Source organism: Platalea leucorodia (assembly GCF_965183815.1).
Source record: "Platalea leucorodia genome assembly, chromosome: 4".
NCBI classification, from domain to species: domain Eukaryota; kingdom Metazoa; phylum Chordata; class Aves; order Pelecaniformes; family Threskiornithidae; genus Platalea; species Platalea leucorodia.
The window spans coordinates 53,892,791-53,910,456 of NC_138826.1; the positions used below are offsets into that span (position 1 = coordinate 53,892,791).

Below are 17,666 nucleotides of genomic sequence, written 5' to 3' on the forward strand. Positions count from 1 at the left end.
AGCAATCTAAGAATGAGACATATATTTAAGAACTAACCATTCTGAGAACACCTGCATTTCCTAAATTAAGCATAATGAAGGTTAAGAAGGGATTGATTGTTTATGTATGCACCAAGAATATGAACGGTTGTTATAATTAACAACGGTAATTTTGAATGAGTACTAAACTAAGTTACTGAAGGGTAAGCCTCACAACTATAAGAATCTGAGACATTGATTTATTTGGGAGATTATACTACATATCCCCATCTATCTATTGCATGACTTTCTCTGCAACATTTGGTGCCAGCCCTTGACAAAGATAGGAAACTAAACTAAATGGACCTGATCTAGTAATCTGTCCTACTAAAGACATTTCTGTGTTCTTATGCACTGTAATAAAAGTCCATTATCAATTGATTTATGCTGCACACTTCTGACAAATCTGCCCTGCACACCCCTAAAGGGTGTATTTTCACAGCCACAGAAAAGCAGGAATATTTGGGGCAGAAGCTAGATGATGGAAATGCTGCAAAACGAATGGGGCGGGGGCAGAGAAAGAGAACACCTGAGACACAGAATTTCACTGCTTTCCACTCTGCCTCCTGCCTGGTGAGATCAGTCTGGAGAAGGTGCTGGCATTTGACAACCAGAAGCGTAGAAAGCTCCATGTCTGCCCCCACAAATCCCTCTCCTTCCCAGAGCTGTTCCACAGTTTGGAACCAAAACTCGCCAAGTGCAGGTGGCCAGGGAATTCTGGAGTAGCTGAATATCCTCAGCACAGTGCAGTTTTGAGTCCCTGTTTCCAAATACACATTATCTATGCGTGAATTTAACGCCAACCATGTGTACAACCCTACTAGAACACCAAGAAGTCATCTCACCAGAAATGCTACGGGTGGCATCCAGAGAGAACAAAGAGTACCTTTGTTGCAGTCTCACCCCAAAACCGAAGTAACCAACCCCAGTTTTAGATACGAGGAGTCAAAGAATTGCCCATTGTAATTCATCAACCCTAAGCATGAGCTGCTGGTGTCCCAGAGGACAGTCTAAACCTCAGCAAACATAAAGTTCACTAGATGCCAACTCTGTGGATTGTCTAGTTGGCAACATGCAATCACAGAATGAAAAAAAAACAGAGCAACAAATGTTGTTTTCCTGTCTTATTGCTAACCATATGGACATTTTCCCTACCACAGCTCTTAAGTAGGACAGGTACCAGAGATAGCTGCAGTGAGTGGGCTGTACTCCACATATTTCATCACTCTACTTCCAAATCTCACCACTTTAACAGTCATCTCTAGAGCAAAATGATTCCCATTCCTCCTATCTTGTGGCATGAAAATGCCCTCTCCTATTAGTTTCATAGCCTCTCTTATACCTCACATAGGCCATTGAAACTGGACCCTCAATTTAGTCAAGTGATCTGCTTCCATCTGATACTTGATCTTCTTAACTGAGATTATAATTTAACCCATGTTGTTTTAATTAATTGTTACCTTCTTGGCTTATCTTGCCTAACTAACTGAGCTGTTCTTAAATTGTCCACTTCACTGAATGTTTCATTCTTCATTGACTGCCCTTCTGATTTATCCACGTGTTCTCAAATTTCCTAACTACAGTCCTCCTTTCTCTGCTATACTGCTTTACATAAATCTTTCTTTACTTTATTCTCTGCTTTTAATGTTTCTTCTTCTTCGGCGCCCCTGCTATTACAAACTACTCGCCTCTGTTGTGTTAAACCCTACCAGTCTTCCACCTCCCTTCCAACCTCCCAAGGCCCCTCCATCTCACCACCTTACCATCACCCCCCCACACCCTGCCCTCCAAGCACATGTATTTTCTTCCCTTCTGGAGCACCCCACTCCACAATCCCTCCCTCTCATCCGACAAGAGGGTTCTGACACATTTCCTAATAGAAAACTCAGTTTTTAAGAATAAGAATATATGAAGGAAGACATCCTGTCCCTGAGAACAGCCAGCAACCAGGACAAGACTAATGAGGGGAGGGGAGAAGGAATATTGTACGTAGTTTGTCGCAGGCAGGAAAGAGCACACTCTTGTCCTTGAGGACACGTGAATTTGCCTGCCCCCGTCTTGACGGCTCGCTGTGGCTTATGGTTTGGTCCGAGCTGGGCTCCCAGCAGGGGAGGCCTGCTGGGAGGAGGACGGGGGCTGGCAGCTGCGGGGAGCTGCCTGCCCTTAGTCACAAAGAGGCGGCCGTTCCCCGCCGAGCAGGGGCTGGGCTGGCCCGGCCCAGACAGGCTGAAAAAGCCAGAGAGGCAAGGCTCCGGCAGCCACCAAGCAATTCTGAGGGCACCTGGGAGAAAAGGATATATTTTAAATAAGGATGGCAAACGAAGCTTAAGTGAGGGCACTGGCTGACGTACCCAGCCTGTCCACCTCGCAGACTTCTGAATTTGTTCGTTAACTTCAGCAACATTTGAACAGGGAAGAGGGAAAGTATCAAATACGATTAAGATCCTACAAGTTTTGTGAAAACTTGGGTAGAAGGGAGACCCAAATTTATGAGCCGCATGCGGGCAGAGCTGTGCACCCTGCCCGAGCGCAGCCGGCTGCTCGGTCAGCACCCGCTGCTGCTCCCTCCACGGTCATGTCGCAGGGGACAAAAGGAGTTGAGGGAACTGGGACACTAACGGAGCCTAATTAGCACTGCTATTTATAGAACAACTTACTCTCTAAAGTCGGAAGAGATGCTGGTGACAACTGAGGTAGTTTTGGAGTTGATCCAAAGTATTAAGGTAATCCGCTTCAAAAACACCGGGGCACAAGTTATTCTTGAGCCGGCGTGCCTGCAATGTCACCTGTGAGCAAGCTCCCAAGGGACGGCATCCACAGCCGCCAGCTGGCCCCCCGGCAGGGAAGATGCGAGGGCCTGAGGAGGGAAAGGAAGTCAGAAACCCCAAGGGTAGCTCCCCACCGGCACACCTGTAACATTTCTTCCCTTGCTAATGCTGGGAGGCTCCAGATATTATGGCATAAGACAGCAATGGGTCCCTCCATGGAAGAGCTGCTAACACAGCAACGGACGCTGGTGTTCAGAGGCGGCTCTGGTAAGCAGAGAGGACATTACAGCAATGCTGGCTGTCGAGAATAACTTTGACTAGAGTCTTCAAAAACTGCTTCAGCTTATTTTACACTGGATGAGTGGACCACTGTAGGTCTGCTACCGAAACACTCAATGTCACACCAACTTTGATAAACAAAGAAAGAAAAGTTAGTTAGTACTCTTGAGAGGAGGCGTACTAGCTTCCTCAAGGAAAGGACAAGCCCAGAGTACCCAAAGTACCTTTCATTGTGAAACAACTTTCTTAAGTTTTATGGGCTTTTACAGTATCAATATCTAAAAGATGCTGCGAAGAAGAGCAAGCAAAAATCCTAAACAAACCTTCAAGCAATTAATGCAAGAAATCTGCTAAGTATGGGATAAAAGTAAAAATTCATTAAATAAATCATTCAACCTACTTAGCCCTTTAACTAGGCATCTTAAGACAGGAATATTGCCTGAAAGGTGGTTTAAAAATACTTCTAAGTCATGTTCATGTGCTCGATGCCTAGTCCAGAGCCAGTGTGTTTTGGGAGATTTTCCTCCCCCATACATTCAACCCATCTACTTGAGACCCAAAAAGGTGATCAAGAAATGACAAAGCCTAGCTATTTAAACTTGTTGAAAGCTAATCTGTTCTTAGCAGTTACCAAACTTTTTAAGATACACCTGTAGACTGGGGGCATTTCATGAGTGGAAACAACTACTCAGGACTTTTAGGATTTATTTTTAATTTCTCTAAGGCAAAACAATTTATCAATCTTAAATGGAAAGGAGTAAGAGTCCCACAGGACAGACTGCACAGTCACACAAGACACCACCTGAAACCAAATCATTAAGTCAAATTTGGGAAAGAACTTCTTAAGCTCTACAGTCCTGAGCAAGCTCATATTCATCTAGGCTGACCTGTGATTTCAAGTGAAAGCACGCTACACACATGATCCTGGTCATGCTACAGAGAAGAGAGCCCACACCCCACTGGAAACCCACCAGCCCATTTGCCCCCATGCCGGCAGAGGTAACTTTGCTTTTCTCCATGACGTAGATCTGCTGTTCTGCAGCAGAAAAGAAAGCAGAATTTGTAGTAAACTTATAAAACCAACTGACAGTATAAATACTCAGGCCAGCCAATACGTTTTTCCACAGATTAGGTGGGGGAGAACAACAAACTCAACCCTCTTAGTACAAGACTTTCACTGTTTGACAAGTGAAGCACAAAACAGATTTTTTAGAACAAAATGAGAGAAATCACTATGTTCACTCATCAAAGACCCAAGGCAAAAATAAACATGTTATCACATGCTGGACCCATTAGCATTTACTGAACCACACTAGATAAGTGTTTTCACTTGTTCTGTTGTCTAAACAGAACTACCAAAACACATGATTTCTCTAATGATAGGTTTACTTTTTTGTTTTTGTTACCATTTTTGGATCAGCTAGCTCAAGTTCCACACTCTGCCATTCCCTTCTGGATATGCTTAAACATTTAAAGGCGATGACTGGAGTGGGATAGAAAGAATAAATATCTCATGTGCATTTTCACTGCTTCATCCAACTGGGCATACTAAACCCTGGAGATGTTCAGCATTTGTCCATAAGGCTCAGCAAGTGTGTTTGTGCTAGATGCTTGCTGGGTGCCGAGACAAAATGTTCATTTAATAACACGACCTATAGAGGAATGCCCAGATTGGTTTTGTTTCTCCTATTCCCTTCACTGTTGCAGTTTCCTTAGTTAAAAAAAAAAATGCATCTAATTATAGGCTGATATGTAATTCTCACTATAGCAATCCCTAGCATTTAAAAAACATGAGTCAGGCCCCCAAAACTATGATTAAGGCACAGAAATTAGGCATCTGAAAAACAACAAGCCACAATGGATTTTTATTTGCCTTTTGGGGCACAAGCCGCCATTCATGTTTTCAAGCCCTTCACTTCAGCTATGAGGACTAAAAAATTCCTTCTTCATTTTTATTCCATGAAATCAAGACTATCGCACATTCACTTGATTGCGGGAGCTGGCACAACTATTACAAGGGTGGGCAATAGCAGACTTTGTAGCATTCCCCAAGTCGTATTAACTGCCCCTACCCACAAGCATACATAGTTCAGCATCTGTTCCTGCTTTGCTCTGGCAGAGGAGCAACCAGCACCAAGCAAGGTGACATTTCACAGCCGGACATCCCTGGACTGCTGAGTCTCAGACCTCCGGAGCCTGAAAACAGTCGGGGTCATGGCCCTTGGCAAAAGGTCTCCTAATAGTCCTGAATTAAGACCCTCACAGTGATGAATTTTAAACTCCTCTCCGTGTAACCAAGGAATATTTGTGGCTGAAGTATAAACTTTCTGAGAACTTACAGGTGAGCTATCTGGTTTACAGATAACTCTTCAGAAGTGCAGGGCAGACATATGTAGACAGACTTAAGTTTTTCATCCCATCAGTATTTCTTAATTAATATAATAAAAACTACAGAGGTCTAGTAAAAAGCAAATAAAAATTACATCCCGTACATATTTCTTTCAAAGGTATTTTTCACTCAACCTGGGTTGCAATCAACTGCTCCAGCATGGCCCATGATCCTTCTGTGCACGTCACAGATCCTTCCGTAGAGTTTTTCTTCCCTCCTTGCTAAAAAAAGCACTTTCCCCCTCTTTTTCCTGCCCAAGACACAACTCACTTTCATTGTAGATTCTCCCTATTTGTTCACCTCCCTTTTAAAACTTTCTTTGTTCTGAGTTTTCTGGAAATCTTGTGGCTCTGCAGAAACATCTGGGTCACACAGAAACATACAGCTTTCCACTGGTGCAAGCTCTTTAGCTCTATATTTCCCCACGCAGGCTTATTCAAGCACTAGCACAAACTCCAGGCATCTTGATAGTTCACTTACATACTCCAGAAATGGCTATCCTCATCATACCCATCACACATACACAGACTAACCTAGACTCCCCACTTGCAGCAAACGTTTGGAAAAAAATTTACGAAGTCTTAACCCGTGTCAGGCAGTAGCGTGCATCACAAAGAATCCTACATAATACAACGCAGAAGCATCCTCCGTGCTTCAGAACTGCACCACCTCACTGATCTCACCGCACCGCTCTTACCCGCTCCTGTGCTTAAAGGCTGTGGGAGGAAACAAGCCAACACTTTCCCCGCTTCGCAGCCCTTTGTGTCTGCTCCCTGTTCGCTTGTTTGCAAGGTTAACAACTGCACAAGTTGCTCTGTCACTATTTGCCCTCCTAGAGCAGCAATCCGAGAGAGGCCAGGAAAAGCAAGGAGCTCTGCACGCGGTCATGCAAGCACTGCTGCAATCTATCTTCAAGCAAGCTGTAGTAAAAGACTTCTCCCCATCATTCCCATTCTCATCTGATCCAACAGCACTCCTCCGCTATTGCCTCATGAATATTGCATTTCCTTTCTATCCCATATTATCGTCATACCCTACATGGATTTATTCTCATGCCTTTTACATTGCCATTAAGTAGTAAATAGCACAATGCAGGAGACTGCAAAGAGTCTGAACCTTGCTCAGACAAATAAGAACCTAATGCTGCCTGAGTGGATGGACAGTAATATCACCCATAAACAAGCAAGGGTAATCTAAAGATTACAACGTAAACATTGCACTTCCAACTACGTAGGGATGTCTACTGCAGCACTCACTGCCGCAGTCTAGTGACAGAGCCCACAGATCTTGCAGCTCCCACCTTTCTTGGGGCTCCCAGCTTTCTTGCTCCCGCCAAGCTTTCACATGACCCAGAGACTGAACACACAAAGTCGATGACTCCCAGGGGTCAGGTTCACCATGAGAGAACACGCAGACCAACTGAAAAGGTGCTTCAAGAAGAAAGAGTAACAAATACTTCTGCTCAACTCCCCAACTAGCCTTATACCTCCTTTCTCTTCTTTGCCTCCTTGCCTTTCTTCAGGTCCTAATTTCTTCCCATTCCACACAAGCAGCTCTCGCTGTGCTCCAAGCTGCTACTCGCCAAATGCCATTTCACCCTCCGACTCCTACGACTGCAGCACAAGTCTTGCGGAGCACCTCAGGATGACATGGAGGTGCTGCCACGGGGACAGCGTGCAGGGGACCGAAAGACCCCTGTGCTGTGGGGTGAGTGGGTCTGAGACGCAGGGCAACGCTGTAGGGCCCAAAGCACAACGCCATGTGAGGCACCAGACGGGGCATTAGGGACCATCGCTGCCGGGGGGCTGCCGGTGAACGCAGCGTGAGTGACGGCAAGAAGCGGAGGGGTGCGCTGCTGACCAGCAGCGTTGCTCAGTAAGTGAGAGATGGCAAAGACCGAACACTCAAGACAGATCCAGGGGGGAGGAAAATGCACGTAGAAGGCAGCTGAGCAGGGCCAGGGCAGCAAACAGCACACAAGCTCTACGATGGCTATGTTTTTTCTCTCCAGATGGGACTTTGATAGAAGATAAGATAAATGGAAAGAACAGGGAACAAAGAAGAACAGCTAAAGGAGAAGGACAATGGTTAAAGCAAGCAGTCATTTAGCCCAAAGAATAAAAAGTGGTCAAAAGTAGAGAATCTCAATTTTATCAGTAGCTGAAGATTCATTCTTTGGCTTCTTTATTAACCTTAAGCTCTGGTTAAACCTTTCCTGTGTTTTTCCCCACAAAGGCACGTGTCTGATCCCACATGCCTGCTTTTAAATGCTGAGCCAGACAGAGCATGCAACCTATTACAAATGGTAACATACCATCATTTAAATACTGGTGAGGACTTGTGACAAATTTAAGAGTGGGAAATGTAATGAAAATATTTACTCATTGGTAATTAAAAGTTTATCGACATTTAGAAAAAAGAAGACCATGCAAGCATTGCTAACATTGCAACTTACTAGGGAAAACAAAGTAAAACTCTAAGTTACTATCCAGGAACAGGGATTCATTTCTCAAGTGAATACTATGTACGGAATAAAGACCTATTCTATTCCCTTTTAAATAGAATAATGCTTCAGTGGAAGCTATGGAAAGAAGACAAAAATTTACACAAAATCATTAAGCACTTTACAGGTAGTAAGCTGGCACCTCCAGGTACCAGTAGCAAGAAGGACCAGTACCCACCAAACCCTCAGCACAAGTATTTGGATCATTCTTCCAGCGAACATTCAGGTGGCCTGTCACTAGCAAATAGCCCAGGTACTTCTTTGCATTAAAAATTGTACTAACAGAGGGAAAACCCACTCCATTAATCAAAATTCCTCACCTGCACAGCTGGGATAAATCTCACTACACACATTCTTGGACTGAAAATCCTTCAGAGCGCGGAATGTCTCTCCGCAAGCTTATGGCACCATATAAATGGTAATTTCTGTACAGACCAGTAATTATTCACAGGACTCCCTACTGACTTCAGTGGTGACCTAGACCCAAAGTTCAGTTATGAGAGACAACCATGTCATGGAGACACGATTTCCTTAACTTCCTTTATAACTATATTTCCTTTGCCATATAAAAGTACCTGGGGAACCAGAACCAAGTCTCCCCTGACAATCAAAAGTAAAAAGGTTCAAACATAGCTGAGTAACTTGAGTCTTTATCCCATTTGCTATTGACCCTAAGTCTTATCGACTTTCACTGAGAGAGGCAGGCATCGGTGAGCCTTGGATTCAGCATCACCCCCTCATTGCATATCTGAGTGCTTTCTGGGCTGGGTCTCACCTCCTGTGCCACTTCTGAGTACCACCTATAGCAGCAGGTACTTCATCGCCCTGCGCTGGGACACACCGTACTGCGGGTCCAACAGCGCGAGCGGAACATCGTATACAACAGACACTCCAAACACTGCGGCAGATGAAACGGCATTACCAGAGCTGACATTTGGCCAAGACAGAGCACATAGGAAAACATTACAATCTCTTTTTTTTTTTTCTTTTTCCCCCAGTGAAGTTTTATTTGTTTGTCTCTCATCTTTGACAGGAAATACAAAGCCGTCACTCCTCTATTACAGCGATGGCCACTCCAGGCATTCCAGAAATAGGCAGAGCAAGTTTTCCCACAGGAAAGCAAGCAAAATAGCTGATCTGTTTTCCTAGCACTCCTTAAAACACAGGCGAGCTATATAGTAGCTTTTAAATTAAAGCTGGCTGCACATCCTCAGAGCAGAGGAGACCTGATAAGTAGAGACTTTATCTTGCTACTACCTGAAGGCAAAGTCTGCAGTTTACCTGGAAAGCCTGAGAGCCAACAATTGGCACGTGGAGGACGGAAAACGACAGATGCCCCGAGCATCAGTGGGAGCTGCAGGACTCTGAGGAAGGTGACTGGCAGCTCAGTAGGGGAGGGAGATACAGGAGTAAATAATTTCACACAAGTTCTTTACGTCACTGCTATGGATGCTGATTGGATAATCACAAAAGGAGCCACCCGAAGAGTCGGGGGGTCCCCTGAAAGCTGAGGAGGACGTCAAGCAGCTTAAGAATGGGAAAAGACTGAAGAAGAGGTGGACAGGGAAGGAAAAAAAAAAAAAAAAGATAAACAAAATGGTTGTTCAGGAAATGCAATGATGCTCACAGCAAACATGGAAGACAAAAAAGTTAACCATTTCTATTCAGCTGTTTCCAGCAGCTTTAAAAGCCTCATTGTAGCCACATTTCCACTTGAAAAGAGAATCTCTAAACCAAGAAATTCAGGAGGGCATTTTCCAGGCAGATGGAATAGCAGAAGTTGAAATAATTCAATCTGTTGATTTAATACAACAACAAAAAAACCCCACCACCCTGCTGGCCAGAAACTGTTTTATAACAGTCCAATTTCACAGCCTTCACCTTTTTCCTGAACAGAGAAATGGGAAAGTGACCTCCAGAATCCTGGTTAAAGCCAGGATGTTGTTCTCCGCAGTGCAATTCACTTTGTTAAAAATTTCAAATACCACTAAGGTCAAGGCAACGGGCACAGCTTCTTCATGAAGCTCAGAGCTCCCGTAATAATTACTTTACGGACAAAGACTTTGCTAGGGTTAAGCAACTTCCCAGTGCCATGTCCCACCCCACCCTCTGTTTATCTCATCAGTTTAGATTACAAGACCTGGGAGAAGAATTGTATCTGGTCTTCTATATGTAAAAATTGTGACACGACAAAACCTGAAGCTCCACTGAAGTCTGCAAATACTACATAAGATCGATTAACGTGCTTCAGTATGAATTTGACTGCATACAGCTATGTTAAAATGATTTAACATTAGGAGAAGTTTTCTTGCATTTTGGGAACCACACGCAGCATGTAGAAAAAGATTTATTTATATATATATATATATATATATATATATATATACACAAAGATTTAAAATTAAGTATTTTTTGGTGCTTAGAAAACTGGAACAACAGAAGACTGCAGTCCAAACAGCCTCCTCAGTTCAGTGAGGTTCATCTTCACTGTGGGAGGATAAATTCTAAAGGGGGAAAGACAATTCATTTTCCATGCATTTACCTAGTAGGAACTAGCCTCAAAAACAGGTCTTCTTATATATGACATTGAACACACATCAAATGGGAGCAACACTCTCGGCTGCTCTGAAGATGAAAATTACAAGCAGAGGAATAAATCACCAGTTACTATATCGTACGGGTGATTCAGTGCCCATTCCATCCACCACAAGGCAGAAAAAGGGAACGCACAGATGTGAAAATACATACATCCAGCAGTGTCTGCGTATGTACATACCAGACTTTCGGGGCCCTAGTCGGGTAACCTAAATTCCAGTAAAGTCTCTGTTCCTCCTGTTCCCCAGTGCCTGGCTCTGGGCCTTCCGATGCTCCCAGCTAACAGGAAAAGAGCCTCAGGGAGTTGGCTACACCCTCCCATAAATGCTGGCAGCACTGGAGTTTTTACAAATTCAAAGTAAAGCAGCCATCCAAAACTTTGCAAGAGCAGATACTAGAAACAGGGATCTCAACTGTCTGTTTTGCGAGGAAGGCGGAATCAAAGTCTGTAAGAAAATGCTACTTAGGGGCAAGGAAGAAGGATACCATGAGCTGGAACTCAGGAATTTAAGTCAATTCCTATCTTGCCACCACAGCCCTCATCTGCAAAGACGCCATGAGCTAACTCAGATAACTAATTCTCATTGTTTTCATGTAATTTAGGTATCCAAAGACACCTAAAGACCTTGAAGATATGGAGCCAGATCTCTCTACAGCTTGCTTCCTTCATCACAGCCTCCAAATAATAAAATGGAATAAGAACATTTCTTTCCTCTCACCCTTACCCTGCTCTTCAAATTGTACCTCTTCACCAAAACAACTTCCCATCTCAGATGAAGACACCAAGAAACTACAAATTACAAATACCCAATTATAACCAATGCAGCAAATACAACCGAAAAAAGTCATTCAAAATGTTAACACCTGAGCTAAAAACAGAGCCAGGCAGTAGTGACACCTACTCAGGAGAGCAAAATGAGCTGGATTTGGCCACTGCCAATGCACAACATTTGAGCATATCCGATGGTTTCAGGGCAGGGCTTCATGAGCCACAGAAGTAGAACTAATCTAATCCAGCATCTCCCGGCTCTAATCCTAACTCCAGTCTTCACATGTCTCAGTGAAAGAAGCAGGAATAATTCATTATCTGATAAAGCTGTTTAAGCAGGGCAAAACTCTTATTTAGTCAACCTGAGCAATACGAAGTTTCATCTCAGATTTGCCCTGAAATATCCCGGTAAGGATCGCAACACTCATGTAATTTGCAATGCTCGCATCAAAAGAGAAGGAAAAAAAGCCATTTGAACTAAAGAAACTCTCGCTGACTTAGCAACAGCATTTGTCTTACCCAGACGGGGAAGTGACCTGGAATTCTAGTTCTGTGTTAATACAATCTAGAATGAAAAATGATTTGCACAAGGGGATGTTCTTCGGTGCCTGTTGTGATTGCACTCCAGGTACAGACATTAACAGCTGGCAGAGAGCAGCTGGCAGAGAAGGTTGTAGCGGGAAGAACGCCTCCGGCATGGCACGTAGCGGCGACAGAGCATTATTTTTGCAAGGCACGCGAAAGCTAACAGTAGAAGAGACTTCACACAGCCTGTCCACATCCACACTGCAAGCACCAGAGTCCACCACATCTGGATATTCTGTCCAGTTCAGCCACTGACCCTGTTGTGTGACTTCCAGCCAGTAGCTTCTCCTCTCTGTCCCTGGAAAACGGATAACAGGCCAAACCTGACGAAAAAGGAGTGGAGAAGCCACCTGTGAAGATAAGCATGGCCGGTTTGGCTCTGGGGACAGCACTGGAGAGCAGAGCCAAGTTGTAGCAGATGCTTTGGACTGGAGGCAGGTCACGAACAGTGAGTTCACAGGAGACGTCTGCCACAAGCTCAACCAAGCCACCCCAGAATAAACCCTGGGTTGGTCACACAAAACTGCTGCAGCAGAAGCAAGAACACAATCTGAACCTCAAAGGTAGCCTTTCCGTTGCCTTGAAGACGGGACTGTCTCATCTCTTCCTGAAGAACCTCTAACCTAAGCCACTAATTGCCATCGAACCCTTTCGGTGGGAGTCCTGACAGCCAAAAGCCCGCTGCCCCCCCGCAGCGTACTCAGTCCCCAGAGGAGGTCCACCCCAGGCAACAAATGAAGCAGAAGTGTCAGATAAACGCACAGCGCTTGGGATTTGTGGTTGTATGGAGCTTGTAAGGCAGATGAAAAGATCCAGCTCTGCCTTTAATCAACTGCGATCATTTTAAATAAAATCATCCTAAAGGTATTATTGTATGCCATTTACTTCACTAATAACGAAGAGCAATTAACAACGTTTTTGCCTAAATAATTTAAGCAGCACTAGGCCCTTAAAAAAACCCTAAGCAATCTGTAAAAACAATCAGGGTGCAATAACATTAACCACCTCAGAGGATGACAAGCCATTATATTGTAGGTAAATTAGACACGTTAGCCATTAGTGACTCTAATGACAGTCTCATTCCTATTCTGACCACTTTGTAGTTCAAGATCAAGCAGTTTACCATCTGACTGACAGACTATTATTCAGCATTTGTCAGAGAGGAGATGTTTCCACAGCAGAGAGTTTGGCTACACTCAGCCACTAGTGTCTTGAAATTTAAAGGACGCTAGTAGCAATAGCTTGCTAGCAGGCTGAATGCCCAGGCTTTGAGGACTTTAAAGGAAGCGATGTTCAACTGAGGCAAGGATTTGGACCAAGAGCTCTTCTAATAACCTCAGTTTTATCTTCAGGCTTTTCAGGATCTGTCCTTCCATCTACGAACCCGGGCAGCCCTTGCACAGACACCCACTGCACTGCCGGCAGCGGGACTCGGCACGCTCATCGTGCCAGGATGACTCACGTAAGCCACGCGTGCAGAGCCAAGGCTGAGAGCGCGCTTTAAACAGACTCGCACTGGAGTCCAAGGCTTAATCCTGCTCATTTTGTTACTCCCACAAACTCTCCTCCCTTCGGCTGGGGCTGCACGGCTAGAAGGCGCGTCCCCTGGGTGGTGGATAGGGGATCCCTCTCTGGAGGGTGCACCGGATAAAATTGAAGAAGGTGCCGTGAACCAACGCAGCCTAAGGGAAGGCCACCCTGACAGAAAAACCACTGGCCCTCCAAGTCATGGGGGTTGGGCAGGAGGCCAACTACCTCCTCCCGGAAAAAAAAAAAAAAAAGTTGCAGAAACGACGAGCATCAACTCGGAGACGGAGAAAATCAGTAATGAAGTGAGGAGGAGGAGATGGAACTGGATCGGTCATGTCTTGAGGAAAAAACCAACAGAAGACTGCGCTGTGGCCCTTGGGACTCCAGAGCACGCAGCCGCAGACCGATCGAAGTGGAAGAACGATGTTCGCACCTTGTGTGCCTCCTGGCACCGAGAGAATTCAGAAGAACAAACTCTCCTCACTCACAGCTGCAACAAGGCAACACACACCTCAAAAGCAGCAATCCGTGGCTGTTTACGCAGGTATTTATATTCGAAAACCAATTCTGCAAATCCATATTCAAACACAAAACCCGCATGTAAACCACCCCACGAGGACCAGGACAGCCTGGGTTCTTGCATACGCAAGAGTTTACAGGGGTGAGATCTTTACAGGGGGTTTCTGGCTGTGCAGAGGGGAGGAGGAAAGAGCGGTGGAGACTGAGGCGTTACTGGCACTCAGATGCCAGGGTTCAACCCAACTTACCCCAGACGTTTTCACCGACCTTGCTAAGTTACTTACTGAAGTTGTCTTTGATCCAGGTACAGAAGGGAAAGGGGGAATAGCAATTCTGAGGTGTCAAAGGTATGTTTTTGTCAAGTTAGTTACTCAGGGACAATAATCTACTTCAACAACAGGACTCCAGTGAGTTTACAGGATGAGAAAGATAGATACAAAAGCATCAGATGTTTTCTCTGCATAGCAAGAACCTGGCTATTCAAACACCTGTACAGTACCACAAATGCCACCATACTAGACAAAGCAGTAATGTGAAAGTTTGCACTTTCTCATATAGATTTTTAGCACAGATAAACTCAAATTTATTTTTCAAAACTGAGTAAAACCAAAATTGTTTGGTAACCAGAATGTGGCAGGGGGGCTAGGGAAAATGGCAATTAATGTCGTTAAAAGCCACTTAATATTAGGGTATTACAGAAAGCCATATTACTTCAAAGTCTGCACACAGGATCTGTGTGAAGCTTTATACCTCCTTCCCAGTTAAAACAGAGACTCGCATTCATAGGCAGTTTCCAGTAGAAACTGAAACTTGGGAGCTTTCACGGTGCTCTTGCACAGAGACAGCAGGACCATAGCAAAGAGCGGGACATTGTTTCTCTCAACCACCTCACAATATACAGCAGCTTACCTGACACAGACTTCAATTTCATAACCAATATTAAGAGAAGCAAATTTACGCAGCAAAAATAGAGTTCAACATCACAATTATTTGAATATTATGGTATACTCACTACATATCTCCAGTGTACATTTCCTCTTAAAAACTTTATTTTTTGAAGCAGATTGATTTAAAGCTCATTGTATTTAGCACTGCACCAACTCATCAAGAGACACAGGCAAGAAACAATAGCTCCTTTTATTGCAAGAGACTCTCTTCAACAGCATCTCCGAGATAATCACTATGCTTAGGGAGTAGAAAAACATATGGGCAAGTGGAATAGCTGACGAGCCACGCAGAGTTTTTGTTACTAAACCATGTGGTGGAAATGGTCTAAAAACTGTTTTTTAAACTGAAGCTGCAGCAGCGTTATCAATCTTCAAACAACATTTGTTTTACAAACGTGAAAAATAACACATCAAGCTCCTTCCTACATCACCTATCGGGGTAATTGTTTAAAAATCTGGATTCATCTACCCCCAAAAATGGGAATCTGTGGCACAAGAGGATTAAGATGAATTAGTACCTGAGAAGATCAACCTAGCTTCTAGAGTTAGGTAGTGGTTTAGGAAAAGGATCCTGCATCTGTACCTCATTGCTAGCTCTGTATTAAAGGGAGGACTTCTTCCAGGCCTACCCAATCAGATGGTATTAGCACATGCCCGCTTATCACCTCTCTTTCCTTATATTTTCCGCAAGCTTCAGGGGCTAAAGGAAGAATGTGCTTTTGGAGAACTGTAAAGTTTCCGTTATCCCAGCAGACAAGATATTAAGCGATCACACGCCAGCTCCAGTTCACGACAAACACAAGTTGAGTTGCATTCAAAAAACACTGAAGAACATCAAATAAAGCTGTACACCACTTAAAAAAAAAAAAAAAAAAGAAGGAAAATAAGTCCCTTGGAATTTGGATCTGATTCATTCTAGCATTTACTAAAGAAAGAGGGCCTTTTTGCAGGCAGCTTGATTACCACTCTCATCTTTCATTTGGTGCTTGAAGGATAGGGAGAAAACCCAGCTTCCCTCCAGGAAAGGGAGGGAAATCGGCCTCTCTTCCAATTGTCTGTATTTCACCCAGACACGCGAGAAAATTTCGAGGGGATGCAAATCTCCACCGCACACGCTTTTAAGCCAGGGTCATTCAAAAAACCCTCCCCGCCGCAGGGACCCGGTTCTGCCCCGCTCCCAGCCGCGGCGCCCCGGCCGCGCCGCTCCTCCTCGCCGCTGCCGCTGGGGAAGGGGAAAGGGGCTCCGCGGCTCATCGCCATTTCCCAGCCGCCTCAGAGGAGAAGAAGATGAAAAGGTGCCTTTTCACGTGGCTGCTGTCATAAGGGCAGCGAGCCACGCAGCAGCGCGGGGCTCCGAGGCGCTCCCCGCAGCCAGGAGGCCGACGCGCACGGAGCCCACGCGAGCCCCCCGCACCCCGGCTGAGCGGGGCTCAGCGCCCGCCGGCGGCCGCGATCGACCGGCGCAGGGAGGCGCCGAGCCCCCGGCTTTGTGAGCAGCCGGAGGGGCCGCCGGCGCAGCTGTACCCGGCGGGCCAGAAGCATCCTATTGTGCAGGCAGCACCGCACGCCTCAGACACCTCAGCCCTCCTAGGAAGGGCACCCAAGGTGGGCTTGCTTCCCTGCGAGGAGAAATAAGCCTCCATCCCCCGCGCCGAGCCCCTTCTCCTCCCCGCAGCGAACAGAGCCACCCAAAAAGTTTTCCTGGGCAAGAGGGGCCCCGCCCGCCCCTCGCCCGCGGGGAGAAAACACGGGGTCGGGCACGAAAAAATAAAGTTTGGGGCCCGGCGGGGTGGGGAGGGCGCCCGGCCGGGCTCCCCCGGCCGCCCGCTGCCCGCCCCCGGCCGCCCGCCCCCGGCCGCCCTTGGGCCGCGCACGGCGCTACCTGAACAGGGCGACCGCAGTCTGGTTCCTCCTCCACGCCTTGCCCTGCTGCAGCAGCACCCCCTGCACGATCTCCTTCTCGTCGGGCAGCCGGTACACGGGGAAGACGTAGAGCCAGCAGAGGACGAAGACGCCCAGGGCGCTGGCGCCCACGGGCAGGCGGGTGCGCGGCCACTTCCACGCCAGCCCCGCCATCCTCCTCCCGCAGCGCCGCCGCGCCGCCGGGCCGCGCTCCGGCATCAGGCCCGCGCCATGCGGCGCCCGCGGGCGGGGGGCCGCCTCGGGCCCGCCTCAGCCCCGCCGCCGCCCGCGCCCTAAGCCCGGCGGCCCTAAGCCCGCCGCCCGCCGCCCGCCGCCATCGCCGCCCAGCCGGGCCCCGCGGGCGTCGGGTCTCCTGCCGGGGCTGCTGCCGCTGCGCCGCGGCTGGCTCCTCTCTCGGCGGTGGCGGCTGCCGCCCTCCCTCACGGTCATTTGGTCCCTCGCTTTCCCCGCCAGACGATGCTCCGCCGCTCCCCGCCCTCCCTCCCTCCGCCTCCCGCCGACCCCGCTCGCTCGCTCGCTCTCCCTCGCTCGCCGCCGCGCTGCGGACGGCCCCGGTAAATTTCCACCCCGCCCCGGCCGCGGGTGCCCCGGCCCCCGCCGCCCGCCCCGCAGCCGCCGGGAGAGGGAGGGAGGGGAACGGCGCCGGAGAGCCGGCTGCTGCGGGGCTCCGCTCCGCCGGCGCGGCCCCGCGCCCCGGCCTCCCCCCGCCTGACCCGCGGGCACCGGCCGAGCCGCGGCGGAGGGAGAGGGGGAGGTCCCGGCCCCTCGCCTTCTCCCCCGGCAGCCGCGGGTCCCGCCGGCCGCCGCGCCGCTCTCCGGCGCGCCCTGGCGGGCACCGTCC

The 17,666-nt window shown here is 47.3% G+C and overlaps 1 protein-coding gene across 1 annotated transcript in view; it reads right to left on the bottom strand.

Annotated features, from left to right (window-relative positions):
- Positions 1-17,023, bottom strand: part of ST8SIA1 (ST8 alpha-N-acetyl-neuraminide alpha-2,8-sialyltransferase 1) — a gene marked incomplete at both ends in the record, with an annotated part of 130,243 nt that extends 113,220 nt beyond the window's left edge. The window contains one exon of the mRNA XM_082310643.1: positions 16,785-17,023. Within this exon, the coding sequence (XP_082166769.1) occupies positions 16,785-17,023 (239 nt within the window). The remainder of the gene's footprint in view (positions 1-16,784) is intronic.
- Positions 17,024-17,666: the final 643 nt, after the last annotated feature.